We start from the raw sequence: 26,985 nt of genomic DNA, 5'->3' as shown, positions 1-26,985 counted from the left end.
GGAACAATTGGACTCCATGGTCTTGGAGGGCTCTTCCAAGCTAAACAATTCCAGTGGGGCAGCAGCATCCAGCCCCCAGAGGTACATGCAGAGGGTCCCAATTGCCCTTGTGGGGGTCACCATCCCCCTCACAGGGTGCCCAAGCCCTCCCATGGCACAGGCCATCGGGGCAGGGCTGTTTCCCTGCTGCCAGGCCAGGCTCAGACTTGTCAGGCATCCTCCCCACTATGTTTTGCTGTATGGAGACAAATTTGTAGGGAGAAGCTGGAGTCAGTGGCCAGAACAGCTGCTCTGTGAGGGGTTGTTATGACAGAGTGAGCCTCACAGCTGCTGCAAAATAAACTGAATAGGGAGCAGGTCAGGCACTGCCTCAAAAATTAGGTCAGTGGCACGCTGGGCTCCTGGGGAGGATGGGAGAGGAGCAGAGATGTTGGTTTGCTTGAGCTTTTCTCTTGGAGAGGCTGAAACTTCCACGTCTTGCCACAGAATGTTGGGTAAAAGTGCTTGGCTAACTCTGACGGGGGATAAGGGTCTCTTCACACCACAGATCTGGCAAATTTGGGGATGGCAGCGGAAAAGAAAGCTGGAAAACAAAGATGCTTCTTTTGTCCCCCCAAAGCCAGTGATACCCACCCATCCTGGGACAGGCTTCAGAAACTGGGAAGCTGAGAGCCCAAACGAGCTCTTTTTATCTCAGCAGCGCTGATTGTCGCCGTGCCCTGGGCAGGGTCACATCCCGAGGGTGGCCAGGGAGCACGGCAGCGCCCGGGATGCCGCTTCCCACGGGCTGCAGGCACCCTCTCGTGGTGAGCGCCCACGAACGGGGCCGGGGATGCCCCTGAGGGGGCTCGGTCCTGGGCACCGCACACAGAAACCCTCCAGCCCCCCCAGGGAAACCATGGCGGAGCTGGGGTTGGTTTATCCAGCCCCAGCACAGCCCGGGGTGCGCCCCGCTGTGCTTGGCCTGGGGTGCCCCTGCTCTCCCCGCCTGCTCTACAGAGGGAAGCGATGGTGAGGACGGAACACCTGAAGCTGGTTTCTCCTCCGGCTGGATCAACCTGCCCTTCTCCTTCTGACGCGTTTCCCCCTGAGAGGAGCTTGCAAAATAAATCAGTGCTTTGCATAAACAAAGCCCCGAGAGGTGTTGGTGAAAAAAAAACCAGCGCTCAGGAGCTTCACGAACGCAGCTTTTTCTATAAAAACAAATACTCAAGGTTTTTTTGTCCCTCCAAAACCCCACGGCCCGGTGAAGGATTTCTCCATCTGACCACCCAGTTTCCCCCTCCCACTACCTGGGAGCCAAATCTCAGCTGCTGAAAGGCTCCTCTCCTTCCTCTCGCCCCTTCAGAGGACCTTCGAATTAAAATCCCAGTGGTTTTCCTTGCCCTGTCAGCACCGTCTCCTTGCGCAGCCGGGTCCTGCAGGCTGGCACAGGGGCACAGGGGCGGCTCGGGGCGCTGGGTGTCCCCAGGGTTGGGCAGAGCACTGTCCCATCCCGCGCTCCGGAGCGTCCCCACCTGCTCCGGGCGCGCTGCCTTCGCTTCCTGCGACTTTAAAGTTCCCTCGGCGCACAAAGCGAAAGAGGGAGGAGAAAGCGTTTCATCATCGCTGCCCAGAGCCGATTTATAAGAACTTGGCGCTGCCGCTGCCGGGCTCACTCGCAGCCTCGGAGGGATTCCGGCACAGCCCGTGCGGGCGGCGGGTCGGGCCGGGCCGGGCCGGAGCGCAGCCCCAAAATCCCGGGCTCGCCGGGAAGCCCTCGCCATGGGAGTCCGCCCCGAAGTTGGCAAATCCCCGGTTGACATCCCCAAGAGCTCCGGCACCTGCTCCAGGAGTTTTTTCTGCAACATCAAAGTAAGGATGGGGCAGGGATGCTGGCGGGGAGGGAGGGGGGTCCTGCCCTGTTCCCAGCCCACCCCACGCGTCCCCGTGAAACCAAGGGGGTTTGATGATGCAGAGTTGGAACATCAGCTCCTGGGGCAGTCCTGGGGAGCCCGGGGGGCTCTGCGGGTTCAAAGTGATGCCCTGCTCGGCACGTGGGTGTTTCACCCCATGGAGCAGCTCTCCGTGAGCTTCCCCACGGCTCTCGTACACGGTGTGCTGCTGCTTGGGCAATGATTAACCACATCCTGGTCTGAGAAGAAAGCACTGCCTTAGAATAACACGGGCTTGCTTTAAAAACTTGCGTGAGCAGAGCTTTTGAGTGACAGAAACAAAAGCTCGGTGGGTTTTCCGGTGCTGGCTGCCCAGTTCCTCACCTGGGTGCTGCCCCCTGAGAGCCGGCCCCTGCCTGAGCTCCAGGCTCCTGAGCTGGCTGCTGGCGTGAGGACACACCGCTCACCCCGGCCGTGTGGCACCTTTCCTCTCCTGCTGCCTTCACACCACCCCTCACCTGGATTTCGCTCCCCTCCCGCTCTTCACCCCTTTTTTGGATGCGCCCCGAGGCTGCTGCCCGGGCTGTTCCTGTCCCCGGGATGTCCCTGGAACGGGGGATTTCCATCCTCCCTCGGCAGCACCTCCTCACACGGGCACCGTGAGCAGCCGGGTGGGGTTTTTGGGAAGGGCCGCTGCCCGGGGATGTGCCCGGGGATGTGTCATGGATGTGCCAGGGATGTGCCCGGGGATGTGCCCGGGGATGTGCCGGGGATGTGCCCCGGGATGTGCCAGGGATGTGTCATGGATGTGCCAGGGATGTGCCCGGGGATGTGCCCGGGGATGTGCCGGGGATGTGTCATGGATGTGCCAGGGATGTGCCTGGGGATGTGCTGGGGATGTGCCCAGGGATGTGCCAGGGATGTGCCAGGGGATGTGCCCAGGGATGTGCCCAAGGATGTCCCAGGGAATGTGCCAGGGATGTGCCCAGGGATGTGCCAGGGATGTGCCCAAGGATGTCCCAGGGAATGTGCCAGGGATGTGCCCAGGGATGTGCCAGGGATGTGCCCGGGGATGTGCCAGGGATGTGCCCAGGGATGTGCCAGGGATGTGCCCAGGGATGTGCCAGGGATGTGCCAGGGGATGTGCCAGGGATGTGCCCGGGGATGTGCCAGGGATGTGCCAGGGATGTGCCCAAGGATGTCCCAGGGGATTTGCCAGGGATGTGCCAGGGATGTCCCAGGGGCACTGGCGGGCAGGACCCTCCGTGCCGGGGCTGCCGGTGCTGCCCGGGCCGGGCTGTGCTTTCCCACCACTGTTCCTAGACCTGAGTGTGGGTGCTGTGCTGTGTCAGCTCTTCCCAGCCCTGGGTTTTCAGGATGTGTGACTGTGGAGGAGGTGTGGTGGTTGGGATGGGTTTGGGGGTTGTTTGCCATCACCCTGTAGGGAGGATGGTGCTGCTCCCTGGGCTGTGCTGGGGCTGCATGGGAATGCTGGAGGGTACCACGGGGCTGCTCCTCCTGACAGCTCCCAGGGCTGAGGCATGATCCCAGATGATGCCTCCCAGTCCCATACCCCTGCAGGTCCCTGCTGCCCAGGCTGGGCTGTTCCAGCAGGTGACTTGATGACGCTTTTTGGCTGTGGGCTCCAGGAGAAAGAGCTTGAGATTACCCTGGGTGGTTTCTGGGATACGCTGATGTTCCTCCGGAGGGGACTGCTGACCTGTCCTCTGCTCTGCTGGAGGTGCAAAATTTGCCCCCAGCGCCCTTCAGGCTGCTGCAGTAATGACCCTGAGTTGCAGTGAGTAAAGTCACCCAAAACCAGAGCCCTTCTTGCAGCTCTTGCTCTGCTCTGGCAACCAGCAGCAAGCAAAAACAGCCTGGAGTGAAAAAACATTGCCAAACTCTCTTGCAGGATGTCAAACTTTCAGATTAAAAAACAAAAGCCCCAACAAGTAAGTGCTGCTCCATCTGTGCAGCCCCTAGGCAGCTGCAGGGTGTGGGCTGTGGGTGCCCCAGAGTCAGGCTGGGTGTTCAGCACCCCACATGCCCCAGGGCACTTGGATGGGACCTTGTAGGGGCATCTGGCCAAGGGCACATGACTCAGGGGTGTCACTTTGCTAGTGGCTGGAAAAGCATTGCCTGAAGAAAAGCTTTAAAACTGCTTTTTAAAGTTTTTACTTCAAAACTTCTAGTTTAGAATTGTTTCTGGTTTGAAAAGTCAGCAGTCTGGCAGTGGCACCGTGCAAGCACATGAAGGAACAGTTTGAGCTCTACCCAAACAATCTCATTGGCTTCAGAGGGATGATGTGCTCCATCTGGGATGGGGGGCACTCAGGACACCCATCCCTCAGAGAAATATTCTTGCTTTTAAGAAAAAATGTATAAATTGACAGGCAACAGGATCCCCCACCCTCTCCTGATGTATTCACTCTTCCTGTCCGGTGACATTTGCATTAAACACATATACTTTAACAAAAGCACTGCTTCAGGATCAGAAAGGAGTAGCCTGTGTGCAGTGTCAGTTCCCTCAGCCCCCAAAAATGAGTAGGATGTCAGTGTCACAGTGGAATTTCCACTGTGGGGAATTTCCAATTTTGGGGAGTTCTGGAGTGAATGGTCATCAGAGGGCAAGGTGTGGCCAGCATCTGGCTTTGAAAGGGTTTGTAGCTGTTATTTGTACAAGAAGCCACTGGTGCTATGAATGATGGATTATAAAAAAGCCTCATCCAGCCCCAAATTTTCTGGGGACCTGTGGGCATCACCCTCCCCAGAGCAATCAGACACAGCATCCTCACACAGGCAATGGCAGTTTCTGATGGGGACAATATTTGCAACACAACAAAATTCCCTACTTTTAACAGGCTTGGAAGGACACAATTAAGACTTGGAAGAGTTAATCACTAAGCTCATATTTAATCCCCAAAGCCCATGTGATGGGATCATATCCAGGCTGTCTTTTGCAGGGCTGGGGCTGAAATAACAAATAATTTTTCCATCATCTTGCCCCTCCATGACGCCTGTGACAGGGACCACCACCCCCTGCAGCAGACCCCATCCCTCTCTGGGTGCTTTCCAGAACTGGAAAACTGGACCCAGAACTGGAGCCATTGCCACTGACGTTTGGAGGTGTGGGAACACAACGGTGCCAGGGATGGGCATCGGGGAGGGAGAAGTCCTGGTGGAAAGGAGCAGTTGGAGGGGTTCCATGGGGTGGGGTTGGAGTCCTGGGGATGCAGGAGCAGCGCAGCTGCACTTCAGGAAGCAATTCCCTGTGGATGTGGATAGGTGCGGTTCCAGCTGCTCCCATTCCCTCTGGAGCCCGGTGTGACAGTTCCGTGTGGTGCTGCGGAGTCACTGCCGGTCACACGTGGGTCTGCAGCGCCTGGGGCAGTGACACAGAGCGGGCTCGGTCCCTGCCGATACCGCCGGGCTCCGCCTGCCCCGGCCGGAGCAGTGACTGCTCCTGGCTGGAGCCAGCCCTGCTCTGCCTTGGGGCTGCCGAGCCCTCTGCCCACTGCTCCCACCCCCATCCCCCTGGAAAAGACACAGCAGAGCACAAAACTCCTGCAGGTGCCGGCGCTGGGAGGTTTTGCTGAGCTCTGAGCTCATCTGGAGCATCCCGGTAACTCCACAGCACTGGTGGAGATGGGGGTGATGATGGGACAGTCAGATGGGATTTTGGGGAGGAATTGTTCCCTGTGAGGGTGCTGAGGCCCTGGCACAGGGTGCCCAGAGCAGCTGTGGCTGCCCCTGCATCCCTGGAGTGTCCAAGGCCAGGCTGGACAGGGCTTGGAGCAACCTGGGACAGTGGGAGGTGTCCCTGCCCATGGCAGGGTGGAACAGGATGGGCTTCAAGCTCGCTTCCCACCCAAAACATCCCATGATTTCTCTGATCCTTCTGCTTGGACATTCACCAGAGCTCCCAGGGTTGTGCTGACTGGCACCAGGGTTTGGGGCCTTGCAGCTGTGCTGCTCAGCAAATGCAGCATGAGCCCAGCCTCAGGTGGATGCCAGCACCTGGTGGCACTGGGGACACCGAGAACCTCACAGCCTAAAGGATTGAAACAGGCTTGAAAGGTGGAGAAGGTTGCACCTTCACATGGCTGGGGCTCTGGACTGGGGGACACTGATGGGGTCCCTGACCATGGTGCTTTTGATACCCCCCATGGCCAGGGACACCATCAGTGTCCCCCAGTCCAGAGCCCCAGCCATGTGATTTAAGCTCATGTTGGGCTTGATGATCTTGGAGGTCTTTTCCAGCCTTAATGAGGCTATGATTCTATGACCATTTTCTGCTCCCAGACAACCACTGGAGAAGGATTATTTCACAGGAATTCTCTGTTTACAGAACCTCAATTATTTTGGCTTCTTCGCCTTTACTGTCTCATTCGTGGTTTTGAACTATTTTAATTGATTTTGGGATCCCCAGAAAGATGACAAGCAGGAGAGCTTTATAAATATATTTTGATTTAGAGGAGCTGGACTGGTTTCAGCTGGAAGCTGGAGAGCACAGAGGAGCAGTGTGAAAGTGTTGTGAGTGCAGGCAGGGGGAGGCTTTTTTCCGTGCCTGCAGACTGCCTGGCATGGAAAAGGAAACAGGAGGACAACAGAGAATTATTCTCACTTATGTCAGCCAGAGGTGATCCAGAGAGAGATTTAAAAGCCTTAGGAGAGCTTTAAATTGGGTGTTGTACTGGGGCAAGGAGAGGGAGGGAATGGAAGAGGGTAGGAGAGGGGGCAGCAACTTCAGGAGGAGACTGGGCTCTCAGAGTGTGATAAGGCTTGAAAGCACCCTGGGGTAAAGGTGTTGGGAGCAGTGAGCAGGAGCAGGGAGCTCTCACCTCCCAGGGGAGGCTGGATGTCTCCTGCAGAGGAAACGGAGCCTGGCCCTGGGGTCTGAGCTCCCAACAGCAGCAGGACAAGTTTTTTGTCCCTTCCTTCCAAGGGACTAAAGGAATTTGCTGAGGAGTGTATTCTAGAAGCCTGGAGATGTACCAGTTGTGCTCTCATATCCTGTTGGAAAAGATTATTAATGTCTTTGTTTAGCCAGAACAGGAGATTTATCAAGTCACAGATCTGGAGGCAGCTTGGCTGTAGGTTTGGAGAGGGGAACACAGAAAGGAGAAAGTCATGGCTGATTAGAGCCATTGATTTAAGCAGGAAAATCAAAGCAATATTGCAATTCTGGGCACTGTGCAGGCTGGATGAGTGTTTGTGGCAAAGGCACCAGGAGGGTCCTTAGTGACAGGAGAAGAAGGACCTGGGTCTTCCAGCATTTGTGGTGATGGTGCTGGCACCAGACAGCACAGGTTGGGTTTGGATGGTCCAGCACTGTGGCCACATCTGCTTTTGGTGGGATCAGGCTCCAGAAGGGAAGAACCACCTGGTCTTCACCAGCAACACCAGCAGTGGGATAAGGAAAAAGATGGGTTGGAAAGCTTAGTGGGATCAAGGTCTAGGAGACCTGAGACAAGGTAATTTTATGAGGGGCGAGGTGGTTGGGTGCCCAAACACAAGCAAGGAGTGGTCAGTGTAGATAAGATTATGGGAGCAGGACGGGAGAGGAGTGACGCTGATAGGGAGCACGAGGCCCGGGCGGGCAGGAGTGTTTGCACACACCTCTGGGTCAGGCACAACACAGCCAGCCTGGACCTGCCCTCAAGGAAACCCTCATCGGGTCCTGATGCCCCAGAATGAAAAGAGACCTTCAGGAAGAATGAAGGAAAACCAACCACCCAACCTGCCAGAGGGAGGAAAGGCTGAGGGAGGCCCGGTGTCCTATTTTGAGGGCGGTATTTTCTTGGGAAGCATCCCACACTGAGGGTCTGCCTCAGCAATCCTCTGCAGCCAAAAAGCTCCATTCTGGGCAAAGCTGGGCTCACCTGGGCCTTGCAAAGGGATACAGTGCCAGGAAATCCCGTGTGTGTGTGTTTGTTGCAAAAAGAGCAAATATTGTCTTTGCACGTGACAGCCAGGGGGTAAAACGTGTGTGGCTTGGCAGCAGACAGTCGTCATTCCAGAGTGCTTCAGGCAATCCCTGATCAGCTTAATTTTTATATTGTTTCATTATTTGCAATAGAAATCCCACTTAGGAGCCAACATCTGCCATCAGGCCAGGCTCAGAGGTTCTGTACTAAAGGATGGGCTCCATGCAGGGTCTTTGGTTCCCTTTGTGGAAATGCTGTGCTTCTTTTCATCCTTCATGGTACTTCTTGATCTGCAAATCCAGGCAGCTCCCCATAGGAAAACTATGCCAAAGAGGGATGTATTTCCCCACTCTACATATGGAAAGTGTAGGGTTTAACTCTAACCCTACACTTTCCATATCCAGCTGGATATATCTCTTTTGGACTGAGTGACCTCAGCTGTCCTACTGCAGAAGGATCTCCCAGTGTAGTAAGAGTTATCTTACTACTCTAAAATAAACACTCTGTCTTCTCCATATTAAAATTTTGGGGATATTATAAATTCCTACAGTTCCCCCTCCTTTTCCTTTTTTTTTTTTTTCTCTTGCAAGCTCAGGAGATTAAAGTGAAGGGAGACTCCAGAGGTAGGCAGCTTGGAGTCTTTTTCACCCTCTTTATCTCCAACCAGGGCTGCCAAGGGGAAGACACTGAAAAATGAGGTGAGGGATGAATTTGAACAGGAACTGTGGAAGCAGAGCAAGGGATTAACCCTTAACTCACTCCTCCAGCTGGAGCTATGGCCATGCCACGTGTAGCAGGATCCTCCCAAAACTGTGGTCCCTGCAGAGCAGAGTTAGGCTCCTGCCTGGAAGAGCCTTATCCTGACTCCTGGAGATCCCTGGAGGCTCCACAGAGATGGTTCACTCCTATGAAATGAAACCTGAGTATTTGTTGGACACATCTCAGATGGAAGTCTAGGCTGGGATTGACTGAATCCTTGCCAGCTCTCATGGAGGAACCAGTCCTCCCCCTTCTCTGCCATGGGATGGGTTTCTCTTCCTTTGGAAAAAGCACTGCCCTGGGAGGTGCTGGTCCCCACGAGCTGGGTGGGGGCAGCAGCCTGTCTCCCCCAGGAGTTTGCTTTCCTTCTAAGTGCAGCTCCTTTTGGAAAGGAGCCAAGTGCCTTGTACAAGCAGCCTGGAGTCAGGATTGCTCTGAAAGAAGCGCGGGGACGATTACGAGGGGATTTTGGGGGCGTCCACGTGGGTCCACGCCTTTGGCCTTCCTGTGCTGCTCCCTGCCTGTCTGCACTCCTTGCCTGCAGCTCCAAAAATACTCCAGGCTCCCGTGGGAGCCTCTGCTCCGGAGGGTCAGCACTTGGGAGCGCCCCCGGCTCCTCAACCTCCCACCGCGCCTTCGCCCTCGCGTCGGCTTCGCGTCAGCCAAACCTCCCTGCAAGCGAGCTCGGCTCTTGCTGAAGAGCCCCTTCTTGTCATCAGGGAAGATGGATTAGGGCAGCTCCCTCCCCTCCCGGGGCTGCTGGGCGGGAGCGTGGGGCAGCACAGCACATCTGGAGCAGCTGGAAGGGCTGGGACGGGGCTGGTTTCCATGCACCGGCAGGTTGTGGGTGGTCAGAACGAACATGTAGGGACGGGAACGCGTGGGAAGAGAGACAGGGATGGGAGAGACCTGTGAGGGGACACAGGAGGATGGTGCCCCTCATGTCCACCAGCCTCAGGGGGTGCATGGACTCCTTTTGGGGAGCCCTCCAAGTTAGGCCCTCTCTCAGTTTTTTGCACTCAGAGCCTTCAAGGTTTAGGATGTCCTTATTATAATTAAAACTGAGTCTGCTGAATTCACGGGAATTCATCAGAATCCTCATCTCACCTCCAGACACTTGGAGTGTGTCTGGAAAAGCCAGACTCCACTGCACAAGTCCTGGAGCAAAGGTTGTTTTGCCTTTCTCGGGCTGTTTTGGGTGCCAGGTTCTTCCCAAGAAAAAAATCACCCCTGCCCTTCCCCTCCCATTCTCTGGGCTCTGCACATCCGAGGGCTGAGGCTGCTGTGTGGTCTCAGGGTGGGATCACATCCCTGGAGGATCCAGGCTTTGCCGCCTTTCCGGTTGATCCTGCAGACAGGAGCTGCATTAGAAGGACCCATGGGCAGGGGGAAGCAGTCACACCCCAAGGTTTTCCTCTCCCTTTGCTGGTGCTCTCCAGCTGCATTTCTCTCACCTCATCTTCCCTCCTGGCAGGCAGCCCCAGCTTGTTCCCAGGCATCTCTGGATCCAGGGCTCCGTTTTGGCCATCCCAGGTTATCACCAAGGTATTAACACATCTCAGGGCACCTCCTGGCAGCTCTGCCTTTTCCTCTCATAGCTTGTCTCTCTCCCCTCCTGCTGTGGTTCCCATGGTCCTTCCATGCCTCCATCCCATCTCCTGCCACCCCCAGCATTCTGGGGAGCCAGCCTGCCTCTCCTCCTCATCTCCCCTCCGTGCCAGCATCCCCTCTGTCCTCGACACTCTGTGTCCCTGTCTGCCCCGGGGTCAGGCTGACATTTGCTGTGCTAAATTCAGCCCTGGTGATCCACCCTCTTCCCTCCCTGTTGGTAAACAGCTTTTCTTCCCTGGCTGGCGCCTGGCTCCAGGAGAGCTCTGTGTCCAGCTGCTCTGTGGCTCCCAGACCACTGCTCTTCAGCCGGCACTTCCTTGCTCCAGGGCCTTCTGTAGAGTCTGCCCAGAGCCACATGGACAAAAAATGATGTTCTCTAGCAACAAGATCCCCTCTCCAGTTGCCATCCTCACCCCTCTGCTCCAGATCAACCCACGTAGATTCCAAGTCAAGCCTGGGGAAGTGGTGGATCCAGCTTCCACCCACAGGATTTTGTCCTGGGATGGGATTTCAAGTGTGGGAGCTGATAGTGGGAGGATGGAGAGGTCATTCATCTTCAAGAGTTTACTGGCAGATATTTCACTTCCACTTTGGCCCTGTCTGGGAGGATTTCCCACGTTACACCCCAAATTCCTGTTCTGCAGCTTTTTGTCGGGGCAAAGTCCCAGCTTGGGACTTTGTCCTCTCCTGGTTATTGCAATGGCAATGCCAGCCTGATGCCAGCCTGATGCCAGCCTGATGCCAGCCTGTCTGCTCTCACTCCTCCCAGATGTGGCTGGGGACTCTGTGATGGCAGCTTGTGCCTGTGGTCCTTCTTTCCTCATTTTGGGGTGTTTGCCTTTCTCCCTCATCTTCCCCATGGTCTCCAAGTTTTTCTAAGCCTGCCCTCACGCTGCCGGGGCTCCATTTTCTCCTTCTCCTTCATCTCCATCCTCTCCTCTTTTTCTGTCTGTCAGCATCTCTCCCATCCCTTATGCTTTTAGATTCCCAGCCAAGCCTTTTGGCTGGATTTCTCTTCCTTCACAGAAGACTCCCAAGAAACCATTTTCTTGCCCATCTTCTACCCAAATTCTGCTACAATTTCTGGGCCCGGCCATGCATCATCCTCTGCTCCCTAAACACACTCCACCCACTTATGGAATTTGCATCCTCCAAGCTGGTCTTTTTTGATTTTTTTTATCATTTAATGGGTCAGAGCTACTGGGTGCTACCGCCCTTCCAGATAAATACTCATAAGGACTATTGCTGCTGTTCTGGCCAAGAACATCAGGAATTTGTCAGCCCTGCAGTCCCTTTGATCCCTCATCCATCATCTTGCACTTCCCGACGTTATCATTGAGGGACACTCTTCCGGTATTCAGCAAATATTTGATTTCCTGTGAATCTAAATTAAAAGATCTTCCCCCATTTGGTTTTTTTTTTATTTGTTTGTTGGGATTTTTTTTTAATTGATTTAAAAATGCTTTTGGCACCGTGTGGATGCATTCCATTCCAAGAAAAATAAAGGAAAACTGTTCTGACTAAATATAGATCAAGGGACACTTGTGAGCTGCCTCTTGCATCCCTGGCTGAGAGCGCTCTCCTCTCAGAGCCCACCCAGGCTATTTCAGCCAGATTTCTCCCAGACTCTCTGTATTCCCTCCTCTGCCTCTGCTCAGCTTGGCTCCTGGCTCAGCTCACTGCCCAGCTCAAGGGAAGTTGCTGGGTTTGGAATACTATTTTGGAATCTTCCAGCAGTGAGACCATGCTGTGCATATTTCATCCTCTCCCTCTGGGGCTTTTAACACCCTTTTTCAACTTTTTCTAGCAACACCCCTTGGAGCAGGTTCAGTTAATTGACTTTCCAGCTGAGTGAATCCCAAGATGCTCCATTCCAGGGGTGCAGCCATTGGCCAAAGCCAGCTGGAATACACTCATCAGGATGTGGCCACCAGCAGTTACACAGCAGCAGGGCACTCTGGTCTCATATGGCCTCAAAGGGTGCATGGAGAGGCCCACATCGGATATCAGGGAAAATTCTTCACTGAAAGAGTGGTTAATCATTGTAACAGGCTGCCCAGGGAAGTGGTGGGGTCACCATCCCTGGAGGTGTCCAAACAGCAAGTAGATGTGGCACTTCTCAATATGGTTTAGTGGGCATGGCAGTGCCTGGTCAAAGGTTGGACCTGATGGCCTTGGAGGTCTTTTCCAACCTTAATGAGTCTGTGATTCCAGCGGGGTCCTCACTGGGGTGGCACTCTTTGTTTGCCCACAGGTGTTTGTGCTGTGCCATGGGCTCCTGCAGCTCTCCCAGCTCCTCTACAGCGCCAACTTCAAGAGCAGCCTCACCACCATCGAGAAGCGCTTCGGGCTCTCCAGCCTCTCCTCAGGCTTCATCTCCAGCTTGCACGAGGTAACTGGGAGAGGAGCACCCAAAGGGTGGCCAGGGCCTGGGGGGCACCTTCCCAAAACAGAGTCTCAGGGCTGTTCACAGCCAGGGCTTCCTCAGGCTCCGTGTGCTGGGAGAGCAGCGGTGCTGTGCTCTGGGACACCTTGTCACACCTCGTTCTGCTCTGCCACATCCAGGGGCCAATGGGGGGATCCTGTGGGGGTGGCCCTTGGACAAGAGCAGGCTTACACTGGATGGAATTCTGGAATGGTTTGGGTTGAAAGAGACCTTAAAGTTCATCCCATCTCATTGCACCCCTGCCATGGGCAGGGACACCTCCCACTGTCCCAGGTTGCTCCAAGCCCCATCCAACCTGGCCTTGAACACTTCCAGGGATCCAAAAGCAGCCACAGCTGCTCTGGGCACCCTGTGCCAGGGCCTCCCCACCCTCACAGGGAGGAATTACTTCCCAATATCCCATCTAACCCTGCCCTCTGGCAGTTTAAGGCATATCACTGAGCTGGCTGAGGATTTTCTCACAAACACTTTCTTATCAAGAAATCCCTTGGAATAAGTTTCCTCATTCACATTTCCAGGAATTCTGTTCTTCCTAGCAGCTCTTCAAGGCCTGGGAAATGACAGGAAAAGATCTGCTGGCAGAGAGTTTTTTGCTGGCACCAAGTGGCAGCACACTTGCTCATGAGCTCCCTGGTGAGCACAGGGGATGCTCCATCCAGAAGCTGGACACTGGGAATCTTCCTGGATCCCTGGGCAAGTGAATGCCTCAGTCTTACCTCAACCAGCATGGACACTTGGGATTAAAAAGATGTCTCAGTGCCCACTGAGACTTCCTGCTGTCTGTGTCTGCGTGAGGTGCCCTGCGTGTCCAGGACAACAATCTTAGTGCGTTGGTGCCTACAGCAATTCCAAGAACAAAACCCACAAAGAGACAAACAAGAGAGCCCACACAAACATAAATACAAAGTTTTCTTAGCCATACATAGAATCACAGAGTGGTGTGGGTGGGAAGGGACCTTTAAAGGCCATCTTGTTCAACCCCCTGCAACGAGCAGGGACAGCTTCAACATGCCAAAGTTAAAATGATGTTTAGGTTGTCCTGTTAAAGCCCATGTAATGGGAATTTTGTGGTGTTCACCCACTTGCCTGAGCAAGCTGTGTGGTTTCATGGCTTTCTAGTTGATGGTGTCTGCAGTTGCAAATGCCCAGGGTCATAAATATTTGCAGCGAGCCGGACTTTGTAGCAGGGCTTATGTCCGTTTGAGTCACAGGATGGAGGCAATATGTTTCATTCCTTGCTGGTTTTGGAGGAATTGTCAGTTTATGCCGCATCAGTCAATGTCTTCTCCCAGGGAACGAGGGACAGGACAAGAGGAAATGGCCTCAAGCTGGGCCACGGGAGGTTTCGTTTGTGTATGAGAGAAAATTTCCTCCCAGAAAGGGTTGTCAGCCCTGGCACAGCTGCCCAGGGCAGTGGTGGAGTCCCCATTCTTGGAGGGGTTTAACAGATGTGTGGATGTGGCACTTGGGGACGTGGGGCAGTGGTGGCCTTGGCAGTGCTGGGGGAGCAGTTGGACCTGATGGTCTTGGAGGGTTTTTCCACCCTAAATGATTCTGTGATGCCTGTGGGGTGGGGGGCAGGTGTGGGTGCTGAAAGAGCCCCAGCCAGATCACAGGGAGGCTGTGGTGTCATTCATGCCAACAAGGGATGCCCAGAGGTGACCCTGTGGCTGGAGATGAGGAGGGAGCACTGCCGTGCTGTGGACACACAGGGCCAGGGGATGCTCCTGTGGAGGTCAAACACCTCCTGATGAGAGCCCTGTCCACCCCGCCAGGCACAGCCATAGGGCCTGGATGTCCTCTTTCACCAAAAAAATAATAAAGTACTGGCATGTACCCCGTGTTGAGTGCTCTTCCCAGGGAGGTGGCAGAATCACCATCTCTGGATGTGTTTAAAAAAGCCTGGACATGGCACTGGATGCTATAGCCTAGTTGAGGTGTCATAGGTTGGACTCAGTGATCTTAGAGGTCTCTCCCAACCTCATTATTCTGTGATTCTGTGTGGATTCTCACGCTCCTCCCTATTCCCTGTGCCTTTTCCAGATTGGCAACGTGGTGCTCATCATCTTTGTCAGCTACTTCGGCAGCCGCGTGCACCGCCCGCGCGTCATCGGCCTGGGGGGGCTGCTGCTGGCCCTGGGCGCCTTCCTGGTCACCCTGCCACACTTCCTCTCGGGCCCCTACGAGTACACTGCCCTCAGCACGGGTGAGTGCCACCAGCTGGGCCCCACAAACCCACACCCAGCTGCTCCAGAGGGGTGATGTGTGACTGCCCCCCAAAAAGGGGGTGTTTCCAGGGCACGCGTGATTCAAACACAGCCTTAAGGTGTGGAGTGGCTGGTTAAACCCGATGTCATTATGGCTTTGGAAACCCTTCTGAATGCAAAAAAATATGTGTGGGGTTTCTTCTGCCCCTCCCAGCACATGTTATTCCAGCTGTTGTTAGAGAATCATGGAATGCCTTGAGTTTGAAGGGACCTTAAAGCCCATCTCATTCCACCCCCTGCCATGGGCAGGGACACCTTCCACTGTCCCAGGTTGCTCCAAGTCTGTCTTTGAACACTTCCAGGGATGAGGCAGCCACAGTTTCTCTGAGACAGTAGGTTTAGATTAAATATTAGGGAGGCATTTTTCCCTGTGAGGGTGCTGAGGCCCTGGCACAGAGTGCCCAGAGAAGATGTGACTGCCCCTGGATCCCTGGAAGTGTCCCAGGCCAGGTTGGACAGGGCTTGGAGCAACCTGGGATAGTGGGAGGTGTCCCTGCCCATGGCAGGGGTGGACCTGGATGGGCTTTAAAGTCCCTTCCAACCCAAACCATTCTGGAATTCTGTGATATAGCAAAGCTCCCCTTTCCCCAGGGCCTGCTCTGGCCAGGATCCTGATCTGATCCAGCCCAAGGAAGGCTGCTGCTTTCACTGGGAAGGCTTTGGGAACAAGCTCATGTGAACAATGACAGCTCGATTTTTGATGCAGAATGGAAATGACCCAAAAGTTCTGTACAGAACACAATTCTTTCAGAGCACCTTTCCTAAACTGAACAGGATTAGAGGATGGACTGCAAAAACAGATGGACAGGGCAGAGATAGTGACATTATGAGGACTGCCTGATGGAAAAGAGCACATTCAGTCTGTGAACAGCCCCTGAAAATACTTCAGTCCTGGTTGGAGTTTCCATGGCAGTCTGGAGCAGAATGAAGACCTCCCAGTGTCTGGGCTGTATGAAGAAGCAAGGGCCATGTTTTGGAAGGAGCTGGGCTACTCCTGAGCCATGGGGACAGCAGGGATTCAGGGCAGGGTGTCCTGCTTAGGGCAGCCAGCTGACCCCAGAGGGCATCACTCCCTGTTCCTGCCTGGGTACCACGAGGGAGCAGAGACCAGAGACAGCAAAAACCAGCCATGGGTTAGCTCTGCCCTCATTAATCCCAGAGCACCCTCACTCCATGGCTTGAACTCTTTAAAAGTGGGATTAAAATCACAGCCTGCTTGCTTGCTGACCTCAGTATAGTACTCCAAAGGAAGTGTAGGGTGATGAGAACTGCTGAACAAAATGAGCAATCCATCCAAAATCCAGCAGCTTGTGCCTACTCAGCGAGTTTGGGAGATTCCTGCTATTTGGGGACTTAGTGTGGGAGGAGGCAGGGAATGTACCCAGTGTTGAAACGCTCTTTTTTTTCCCCTCCAGGTAACAAAAGCCAGGGGCAGGATGAGCTGTGCTATGCAGAGAATAGATTTGTGTGCTCAAACAGCACCAAGGACCCTGAGAAGGAGGCCAGCAGCGTGTGGGCCATGATGGTCATTGCCCAGCTGCTGGCTGGGATCGGCACCGTGCCCATCCAGCCCTTTGGGATATCCTACGTGGATGACTTTGCAGAGTCCAACAATTCCCCACTCTATGTTGGTAAGTGGGACCATTGCTGTGCATTGTTTTGTTTCACAGAATCCCAGGGTGGTTTGGGTTGGAAGGGATCTGAAAGCTCATCCAGTTTCACCCCCTGCCATGGGCAGGGACCTTCCACTATCCCAGGTTTCTCCAAGCTCCAGCATCCTTGTCTCCCCTCTGCAGTGAGGGATCACTGTCCAATGAATTGTCCCACTGATCCCTTAGAATTCCCAAACCTGCTAGGAAAACAATGGAAAGAGGACTGAAGGAACCTGAAAGGTTCTGAAGAGGAAGGAAAGAGGGACTGGTGTGTTGTTTATAAAACAGGTGCTCCCTTTAGGGCTGTCAGGGTGAATGGCTCCAGGGTTGCCTCAATATAGCAGAAATTCCATGTCCCCAGGTCCCATTTCATTTTATGTCTGATGCAGCTCAAGCTCACTGCCTCCTTTTAAATGCCTTGAGAAAGTTGTGTAAAGAGTTTCTCTCAAGGAGGGAACTTGGATTCTGTCATTGCAAACAAATGAAAGGAAAATGTTCTGACCGTATGGGTTATCTATTTTGGAATGGGAGGGTTCAGCAACACCCAGGGTGGTCTGGTGGCCTTTTTGCCCTCAGAATCTTTCACCTCTCCTAACATGTGAACCAAATGTTTTTCCTTGGATCTGAGCATTAGGATGTGTTTTTTCCCTTGGCATCTTAGAGGACACAAAGGTCTCAATCACCTGTGTGAGCCCTGGATGTCAGTGCCCTGCTGCTCCCTGGGGCTCATGAATACCATGGATATTAATGATGTAGCTGACAATTTGCATTGTGTCAGCAAAGCCTTGATAGCAACAGAGCAGAGGGAATTTGTCCACAGGCAGCTGCCTTCCCCCTCTGTGGCTGTCAGACAAACACCACCTTCAGTATCAGGGCAGTGGGGACCTTCTCACCATGTTGACGGGTGCTTTCTCCCCTCTGTGTGTTGTGCCACCACTCCTGCATTTCCTGGGAAGACAGAAGCCACATCTGCATGGAAACTATAATTCCCTGCTTACAGGGGCTCTCTCTGTTCCCTTTTCCCAGCCATCCTCTTTGCCATTGCTGTGTTTGGCCCAGCCTTTGGATACTTGCTGGGCTCCGTGGTGCTGCGGCTCTTCGTGGATATCGGGAGGGTTGACACTGGTGAGTATTGCTCAGGTAGCACAGGTCCTAAACACCCTCTGTGGGCCAGAAGGTCACTCTGAGATGAAAGGTGACAAAAAACACCAGTCCTGTGACCCATAAAACCCTGGAAAGACCCAGCCTCGAAAAGCACCCCCAGCATACTCCACTCCATCACCCCATAAGATACAGGTGGTCCTGACACCACCACTGAAGCAGAGCCCTGGGGCAGGGACATTCCAATGCCCAGCTCATGGTGCTGCACTGGAGGTCATGGCTGGGGTCTGCCCACAACCCCAGTGTGGTGGTGGAGAGGAACAGGGAAATTTGAGGAATCCAGGGATGGAGAAGAGAACCAGAGAGCAACCACTGCCCTATGGATACAGAGAACTTGGGTGTACTCATCCTCCTCCCCAGCACCCAGCATCAGCACCTGCAGAGAGAGGGGCTGAGCTGACGCCACCACAGGGATAATTTTCTTTATCCATGGCATGTGCTTATTATTTCTGGTAACTTAATCACTAAAGAATTCACCCCAGCTCCATCATTAACGTGGCTTTTCCTGTGTTTCCTTAGAGAGATCAGAACCTGCCTGACATTTTTGTCCGGTGCCTGATAAGAATAATAAATGAACGTGGGCAGGAAATGTCAAACAGCCTTGGCCCACTCCCCGCGGCGGCAGACGGATTTAGCAGCCTCTGCCTGGTCGCTCCATGATGACGTCCAGGCTCCAGAGTGGAGTGGTCCTGTTTGGGGAAGTGGGCTGATTGTTCCAGAGGGGTGTGGGCTCCTCTCCTGTCACACCCTGGCACGGGGCTGGCCGTGGTTCCATCCTGGCCATGGGCAGCCGTGTCCCCAAGGCAAGCCAGGCAATCTGTCAGACCTCTCATGAGCATCCCTTGGCCCAGCCAAAGGATGTGTGTGCTGCAGACAGAGAGGCTCTCACCTTCTCCTCCTTTTTCCGGAGAAGGCGCCCGGAGTTTGGTCCACTTGGAAACCACGAGCTTCTGCCAGCACAGGGCCTTCCCTCGGTCCCTGCGAGCAGAAAGTGACCCAGCCTGGAACAATGGGACAGCAACTTTTTCCAGGAAAGCAGCACAGCCTTTCCCAGTCCCTGTCTTGGCTCAGCATCCCTGTCAGCAGCATGGTCCAAGCCACTGTGTTCTCTGGGCAGAGGATGGACTCAGGCCCCCATAATCTCTGCCTCACTGGTTGGCTCAGGGGTTAGAGCTGAACCTGTGCCACCAGCCTGCTTCCATGCTGACCAAATCCATCCTGCACTCACCTGGGAGGCTTGGTGCAGTTGGGATGAGTGGCAGTGGTTGTTTTCCTAGCCAGGGAAAGCACAGGCCAAACACAACCAGTGCCGGTCTTGCTGCCAAGAGGTGGGAGCTCCCACCCCCATCCATTTCTCTTACATGCCAGTGCAGAGCCCCCTGGGTTGTGCCTACAGTGACTCTGCATACTCCTCCAGCCCATATTTTCCTGGAGCTCTGTCCCTGTCACCCCTGGGGCTCTCACAGTGTGTCCCTGTGTGTTGCACTGACAGTGGAGCTGACGCCGAGCGACCAGCGCTGGATCGGAGCCTGGTGGCTGGGGCTGCTCATCTCCTCGGGCTGCCTGGTGCTCACCTCCATCCCCTACTTCTTCTTCCCTCGGTACATGCTGAAAGGAGAGGTGAGACCTCATCTCCAGAGGCTGGAATGTCCTGGAGCCAGGGATGTGCTCAGGGAGGGAATACCTGTCCCCAGAGGAGAGGGGTGGGAGGGAGGAAGGCAATCCAGCAACCCTGTCCTATTAAAACTAATTTTAAAAAGGTGGAAAATAATTAATGTGTATCATTTTGGTGTTTTCAAAGCCAAACCCCACTGGTTTTGCTACAGAAATACTTTAGTTTGGTTTCGAAATTGTTTACTCATTGATTCTTTAAAGGTAAAATCAAACCCAAAATATTTCACAGTTATGGCTAAAGGACTCCTCAGATTTGAGCTGAACTATCTCTAACTTTCATTTTCAGACTCTTAGCAGAGTTAAAAGGGAGGTGTTTTGTCAGGATTCAGGGGAAGAAAGATTTCCAAGTTCTTAAAACCTCCCAACAACAAGCTGTTGTCTTGCTGCTCTGCTCAGGGGCTGCAGTGACATTTAAGATAATTCACCCCTGTAATCACAGAATCCTGGAATGGTTTGGGTTGAAAGGACCTTAAAGCTCATCCTGTTCCACTCCCTGCCATGGGCAGGGACATGGTTCACTATCCCAGGTTGCTCTAAGTCCTGTCCAGCCTAGCCTTGGACACTTCCAAGGATCGGACAGGCATAGTACTCTGGATACCCTGTGCCAGAGCCTCCCCACCACAAGAATTTCTCCCCAAGATCCCATCTAACCCTAATGGCAGTGTGAAGCCATTCCCTCTTGTCCTTTCACTCCAGGCCCTTGTCCCAAGTCCCTCTCCAGTTCTCTTGGAGCCCCTTTAGACCCTGGAAGGGGCTCTCCCCAGAGCCTTCTCTTCTCCAGGAGAACACTCCCAGCTCTCCCAGCCTGGAGAAGTGCTCAGGGCACATGGGATGTGGCTTTGCTGTAATTGTCAGGCTTGGCTGGGGGTCAAAGGCCCCTGGGACAGACCCTGGCCCTGCTGAGCCTCCCTGTGCCAGGACAGTGCCAGCCCCTGTCATCAGCACAGGCTGCTCCTCTCTCCCTGCCAGGAGCGGAACACGGAGGCCGGGATGCTCAGGAAGATGGAGACAGGGGCTGCTCAGGACACCTCCCTGCTGGAGTTCATCAAAAGTAAACTCCTGGGGGGTCCAGGAGGGGGTGGATGGGGATGCTGGACTGTGCTGGGCCATGTGGGGTGGGTGAGGACCTGCAGGTTCCCACCAAGGGGGTTTGTTGGGTGTCCTTGGGAGCCCAGCACTGTGTGTGGACCAGCTCCAGCACCACGAGGGCCTAAGGACCAGGGGGAGGTGGGCACAGCCTCCCTCTGTGGGGCCTCAGTTGTTTCCAAATTTTGCATTGAGGACCTTAAAGTGGGAGGAGTGGGCCAGAAAAGGTTCTCTGGGAGGTTTAGCCCCAGCTCCAGGGATGGGCATGGGGCTGCCGGCGCCAGCAGCTCCTCGACGAGGTCACCCCACTGCAGCTGACACTGTTTATGTGGAGCCAAAACAGGCTTGAGAGGGATGTCACTGCTGAGGGACCAGATTAATGACTCATTTAGCTCCAGGAGGATTTCTTCCCAGATAAAGCCCCTCCCTCCTTGCCTCTTTCTCCACTGCAGTCACATCCTGGAGCTGTCAGTTCCCTCTTCTCCTCTCTTTGGGCTTTAATGGATGCTGGTTCTCCACCACTCTCTGCTAATTAGAAAACTCATAAGAGACCAAATAAACAGAGTTGCTCCCAGGGTCCATCTGCCTCTGTTGATGGGGCCAGAGGACACAGTGTCCCATCCATGGTGCTGCCAGCTGCTGGGACATATTAGGGTGTCTCCCCTCCTGCTTTCCCATGCCTGCAGACATCCCCAGCAGATCAACATCATCCCACAGACATCCTTACTGGGAACTGGCTAAGGGTGGGGGTTTATTCCCAGTACAAATAGCTAAAAGGCATTTTTCCTACGTTTTCCCTGCAGGATTCCCAAAGATCTTCCTCCGGTTGCTGCTCAACCCCCTCTTCATCCTCCTGGTGCTGGCTCAGTGCAGCTTCTCCTCTGTCATTGCGGGTCTGGCCACCTTCCTCAACAAATTCCTGGAGAAGCAGTATGGTGCCTCCCCCTCCCAGGCCAACTTCCTCATAGGTGAGCATGGATGGAGGCAAAAAATATCCATCAGCAGGGAGCCAACTGCCCATATTCTCCTGGCTTTTAAAATCCTGGAGAAGAAGTCAGTGAAAGCTCATTTTTGGATGAGGGGTTCACTTTGGGGTAGTTGGTGACTTTCCTGACCTGTAGTTCCCCAGCTGCCTGTCTTGGACAACAGTTGGATCTGTGGGTTCTCCCAGATCCAGAGAGCTGCCCCCTGCCCATGGAGGGGTTCTGGGCAGGCAGGGCCCCCCTGAAGGCTCCATCCCTCTGCAGGAGCTGTGAACCTGCCAGCAGCAGCGCTGGGGATGCTGCTGGGGGGGATCATCATGAAGCGCTTCTCCTTCTCCCTGCGCGCCATCCCGCGCTTCGCCGTTGTGGTGCTCGTCTTCTCCATCCTCATCTGCCTGCCCATCTTCTTCATGGGCTGCTCCACAGGGCACATTGAGGGCATCTACCACCCCAGGTAATGCAGGTGCTGCTCCCAGCTCCTCCTTTCTCCAGCTCTTATCTGTGGGGAGGGACACGCACAGGTGGAGAGGCAGAAGACATCACCATGATGCTTCTTGCTCCTTGATCCCCTCTGCACGGAGGAGATCTGGGTGCTTCACAGCCCAGAGAGCTTGGGAGGGTGTTTATCCATGATTTTCTAGGCCAAACAAGCAGGGTGTAATTTTTCACTCTGGATTTTTAGGGGAAAATTAGTAACATTGTGTCCACATCACTTCACACGCTCACAGTGTTCCAGCTGGACATCATCTTTCTCCTCACCTCAGTGGATATTTTTGGCTCTTACCATGACTTCCTAAGATAAAAAATGACATTTGTGTACAACCAGGGCTTGATGTCAAGTGCATTGAGCTCATTTCCCAGCGCACTGCCAGCAAGGAAGAGATTTCTGATGCCATCTTCCCACAGGGGGTGGAGCAGCCCTATCCCACCCTGCCCAAGGGCAGCTCCCCAGTGCCACATTCCTGCAGGATTCAGGCTGTGTGACTCCAGCAGATGCACTCCTTGGGGGACTGAGGGAAGACAGGGCAGATTTGGGTTTTTCCTCTTCACTTCCACAGCCATCAGGCTTGTTTGGGAACGTGCCCACTTTCAGTTTGTGTCCGTGTGGTGTTTCCAGCTGTAGATGTTCAAACATCTGTTTGTGCAGCTCTGGATGGAGCCCAGGTCCATTTCTACAGGCTGAGATTAATTTTCAGCTGAGAAAAAAAAAATGGAAAAGAAGTGTGTCAGTACTTGCTTGTAGACATAACATAATTCCTGTGACATTCACTGCACGCTTCCAGAGGTACCTGCAGGGATCAGGGGCTGGCAGAAGGCCAGGCTGCTGCTGGCAGTGGCCCAGCCCAAACAGGAACAGGAAAACTGCTCAACTAGTAGAAGGGATTTTTTATTTTTTTTTAATTCCTCCTGTCCTATTTCTTAATTTTTTACCAATTTCTCCCCCCTCCTTTCTGGCAGTACACCCAATTCCCAGCAGCAGGTTAAGGCACGGGCTGGGTGCCAATGCTCTAAGCAGATCTTCCACCCCGTGTGCCGGAAAAACACCACGGAATACATCTCCCCCTGCTTCGCTGGCTGCACCAACAGCACCACCAACCCCTCCAACCCCAGACAAAAGGTGAGTAAAGCGAGTGGCTAGCAAAGCAGCCTTGCTGGGAATAGTGGAGTGATGCTGCAGGAGCCCAACAAATGCAACAAGGGAGTGGAATCTTTTCCACATGGTGTGCTGAGCCCTGGGAAGGTGCCCTGGAGAATTGCTGTAAGGCCCTGGGAACCTGCTTGGAGGAACAGGGATGGTGGGAAATCCCATTAAAGGATGCCATGGCTGTGCCTTAAAACTGGAGCTGGTGCTCTTACGAGTGTCCTGCACAGGGATGTGGGATGATTTGTCCCAAGAAGGCTGCTGCTGGCACTGGGAGTCTGATGTCTGTTTTGTTCCAAACGTTTCCAACAGATCTACCACAACTGTTCCCTGAATGGGAATGAGCTGTTCTCCACCTACACGGGCTCTTGTCCAGTCAGCTGCTCCCACATGCTCCTCCCTGCCATATTCCTCATCTCCTTTGCTGCCCTGATTGCCTGCCTGTCCCACAACCCCCTCTACATGATGGTGTTACGGTGAGTGGTGTGCGGGGCCCTCGGTCCCAGGGGGGGCTGTTATGATGGTTCCCCATGTTGGGATCAACGGGATGTCATAAATGTGCAACCAGTCCAAGTCTTGGCCAAATCTAGAGCCAGCAGCTCTGACCTCTGTCTCTGTCTCTCTGGGAGCCTCTCAGGAGCCCCAGCCAGCCCTGACACAGCAGACAGCAGGGAGACACTCTCCTGTGCCCCCAGGGTACTGAGGGCAGCTGGGCTGGTCACCTTTGCAGCACAAGAGACACCAGAGACAGGGGTATGGGATAAAAGGGCCAACCCTTAGCAGGGGTTAATCCAAGGTTTTATTCTAGGAGTCCCGAAGGAGCCCCTGCACCTCAGGGGGCTCCTGCTGAGAGCCCGGGAGATGTGCAAAGGTTACATTTTAAGGGAGGTGGAAACCCAAAGTAGAGAACATTTTACTGACCAATAAGTGACCCTAAGGGATGGGTACTGGGGGTAGACATTTAGGACAGAGTATGGGGCAAGGCTTGGGGGGCTGACCCCTGGCCTCTGGCTAATCACTCAACATCCTGGACCGAAGCTTCTGGATGGAGGGGATGGGATGCTGAGAGATTGACAGAGAGCCAGGGTGGGGATTTGGGGATGATCTCAGCAAGGGAAAGGGATTGCACAGGTAAAGGGAGGGGGTGCAATCTGGGATAAACCATTTGGGAAAAATAAGGGGATACAAAAACAAAACTATTATAAAGTATTAGAAAGTATAAAAATGCACTACAACAGACCTCCTGTGGCTTCTCCCCTGCAGGGTGGTGAACCAGGATGAGAAGTCGTTCGCCATCGGAGTCCAGTTCTTACTGATGAGACTGCTGGGTGAGTGCTCATCCCTGAATGAGGCTGGGGGGCTGCTGGCGCTGCAGGAGGCACTGAACCTCCTCGGGATCAGCACTGACTCCATCCTCTCTCCCTGCCAGCCTGGCTGCCGGCCCCAGCCATGTTCGGAGCCCTCATCGACTCCTCCTGTATCTACTGGCAGCAGCAGCAGTGCGCCCCGGGCCGCTTCTGCGCCTACTACAACAACGATTTCCTCCGAAACAGGTACCCTGCGTGTGCCCCTCCCCTCCCGGGGGCCGGCTGGAAGTGCCAGCTGCAGGGGTGACATGTCCCCGCTCTTCTCCCGGCAGATACCTGGGGCTGCAGGTGGGCTACAAGGTGGTGGGCACGGTGCTGCTGGCCCTCATCAGCTGGAAGGTGAAGAGGAGCAAGGAGTACAACGTGCAGGAGAAGGCGGCGGGGCTGGTGTAGCCCCCGAGGACTGACTGGCTCCCCCATCACCCACTGCCACTACTTTATCTTGTTTGGGTTCGTTTTACTTCCCACGGGAGCGACTCCTCCCGCAGCCCAGGCGCTACCGGCGAGGGATGCTCCGGGCCAGCCCCGCCCTGGGCACGGCATCTCCCGGGGTCCCCAGCCCGTCACCCTGGGCAGGGACAGCCCCGGCCCGCCGGAGCAGGAGGCAGAGGGGGCTGGAACACACGGAGCCGGAGAAGTGCCTGCTGCGGGCAATGGTCCCGCTCCGCTGTGACATTCCCGGCCGGGACAGGAGCAGGGGAGGTGGCTGCCAGCCCGGAGGGGCTGCCCGGTGTCCCCACGGAGGGCAGCAGGGACACCGCACACGTGTTGGGACAAGACAGCACAAGGGGTTTATTGCACAACATCTGGGGTTTGATGCTCTTTTTATATTTTAAATAAAGGTCACTTTTCCAACCGTGGTGCGTTCTTGGTCTCCCCCTGAGCAGCAAGGCAAGCCCTGGGGAGGCGGCAGTCACAGCCTGGCCATGCTGAGCACATTCCAGCTGGGAAAGGGGAAGAAATGGTGGCAGAGGGGGACATTCTTCTGCAGCTCCACCGGTGATGGGCAAGGGCTGGCAGGGGCTACACAGCCAAGGAGCCCTGCCTGCAGTCCCATGGCACCTGCCCAGCCCTGCCCACATCTCCCTGACAGGCACAGGGACACAGGCAGGGGCTGCAGGCACAGCAGAAGGTTTTACCTGAGGTTCTCATCCCCCATGGGTTTGTTGGCACAGATCAGTTCAGGTATTCAGTTGCCCAAGCTGGTGGCTCAGAGGAGGGACCATGAACAAAGAAATGCCTGGCAATTAAAAAGTTTCATTCCCTCTCCCTCACACCAAGAGCCTGGGGTCCTTCTCACCCTTCACTGCATTGCTGTTTGGGTTGTTTCACACCCCTCAGGTGGGTTTTGGTGAGGGTTTGGTGGGTGGGTTCTGTTAGTCCACACTGTGATGGAACCCCATACTGTGTTCCAGTACACAGACCACAATCTGCTCCAGCATTTTAAGGTAATATTTTAACTGCAGCTTTGCCTATTCTACTATTATTAATGATCTTTACTATTACTATTGATCAGATTGTCAGCTCCTGGTTTCCTTCTGATCCATCTCTGCCTGACACAGCACAGCCTTAGGCTTCACATCAAGCTCAACCCATGGCCTAACAAATCAGCTACTTATGTCAAGCACTGAGCTACTTCAAAATCCTCTAATTTTTTCAATGCAGTGGGGCTCTGGGCAGGGTGCAGTGGGTTTGGGGCATTCTTTCAGAGGTTTTATGGGTTTAATGTATTCAGGCCCTGCTGTCTCTGTGGTTGTGGCCCTGCTGCATCCATGATCAGGGAGGGAGAGGGAAAGGAGAGGACAGGAGCAGACCTGCCCTGGATTTGCTCTGGATCACCGAAGTCCTCACAAAAAAGAGCCCTCCCCATGTTAACCCTATTCCTTTTCCACCTCTACCTGGAAGATTTGCCCTGAACACCCACCTGACCTTCTGTAACTTCCTCCACTTCTCTCACACCAGGGGTAACACCCAGCAGGACAAGCCCCAGGAAGGGCTGGTCACAAAGGGCACACGGTGGCCCAAATGGGGCCAACAGAAACTCCTGGTCCCAAAGGTGGTGGCTCTGTGCACAGGGAAGGTAACAGCTGGAACAACTGTCCTGGGGAGCCTAAGAAACCACCCCTTGGGCTGCTGATGTCTAGGCATTGTTATTTTTGCCTTTCAGCAATCTCTCCTCCTCTTTCAGGTTTTCTGCTACCCCAGTTGTCACTGTGCTCGACATTCTCCTCCAAAAACATCTGTCTTGTCCAGGGGAACAATTCAGAGTACAATGCATAGCAAAAAACATTGACCAAAAGAGCTGTAGCACAGTGAGGGCCTCAGTGCCTGGGGATGCGTGAACACAGCACGTTCCTGACTCAGGGTCAGGCAGCTGCAGCAAGAAGGGGCTGAGTTTATCACATCCCACTGTCCTGCCAAAGCTATCCCAACACAGCCCTGCAGAGCTGCAGCCTCAGGGGCAGCACTCCCAGCTGACAGAGCCACGGGCCGGGAACAAGGTCAGGAGAGCAAAGAACAAAGCACAGAGCTGACT

The 26,985-nt window shown here is 54.3% G+C and overlaps 1 protein-coding gene across 1 annotated transcript; it reads left to right on the top strand.

Moving 5' to 3' along the window:
- Positions 1 to 1,715: 1,715 nt before the first annotated feature.
- On the top strand, positions 1,716 to 25,304 carry SLCO2A1 (solute carrier organic anion transporter family member 2A1). Its single transcript, XM_036388369.2, has 14 exons — positions 1,716 to 1,854; positions 12,426 to 12,563; positions 14,661 to 14,823; positions 16,300 to 16,515; positions 17,563 to 17,661; positions 19,190 to 19,317; positions 20,341 to 20,422; positions 21,261 to 21,425; positions 21,705 to 21,894; positions 22,899 to 23,058; positions 23,395 to 23,558; positions 24,346 to 24,410; positions 24,512 to 24,635; positions 24,722 to 25,304. Exons 1-14 carry the CDS (start codon positions 1,765 to 1,767, stop codon positions 24,840 to 24,842), a joined length of 1,905 nt encoding a protein of 634 aa, XP_036244262.1. The 5' UTR covers positions 1,716 to 1,764; the 3' UTR covers positions 24,843 to 25,304.
- The last annotated feature ends 1,681 nt before the right edge of the window (positions 25,305 to 26,985 follow it).

This window comes from Molothrus ater, chromosome 10, assembly GCF_012460135.2.
Source record: "Molothrus ater isolate BHLD 08-10-18 breed brown headed cowbird chromosome 10, BPBGC_Mater_1.1, whole genome shotgun sequence".
Taxonomy (NCBI): Eukaryota; Metazoa; Chordata; class Aves; order Passeriformes; family Icteridae; genus Molothrus; species Molothrus ater.
Note: the sequence above shows the minus strand (reverse complement) of the source record. Positions and strands in the feature narration are given on the sequence as shown.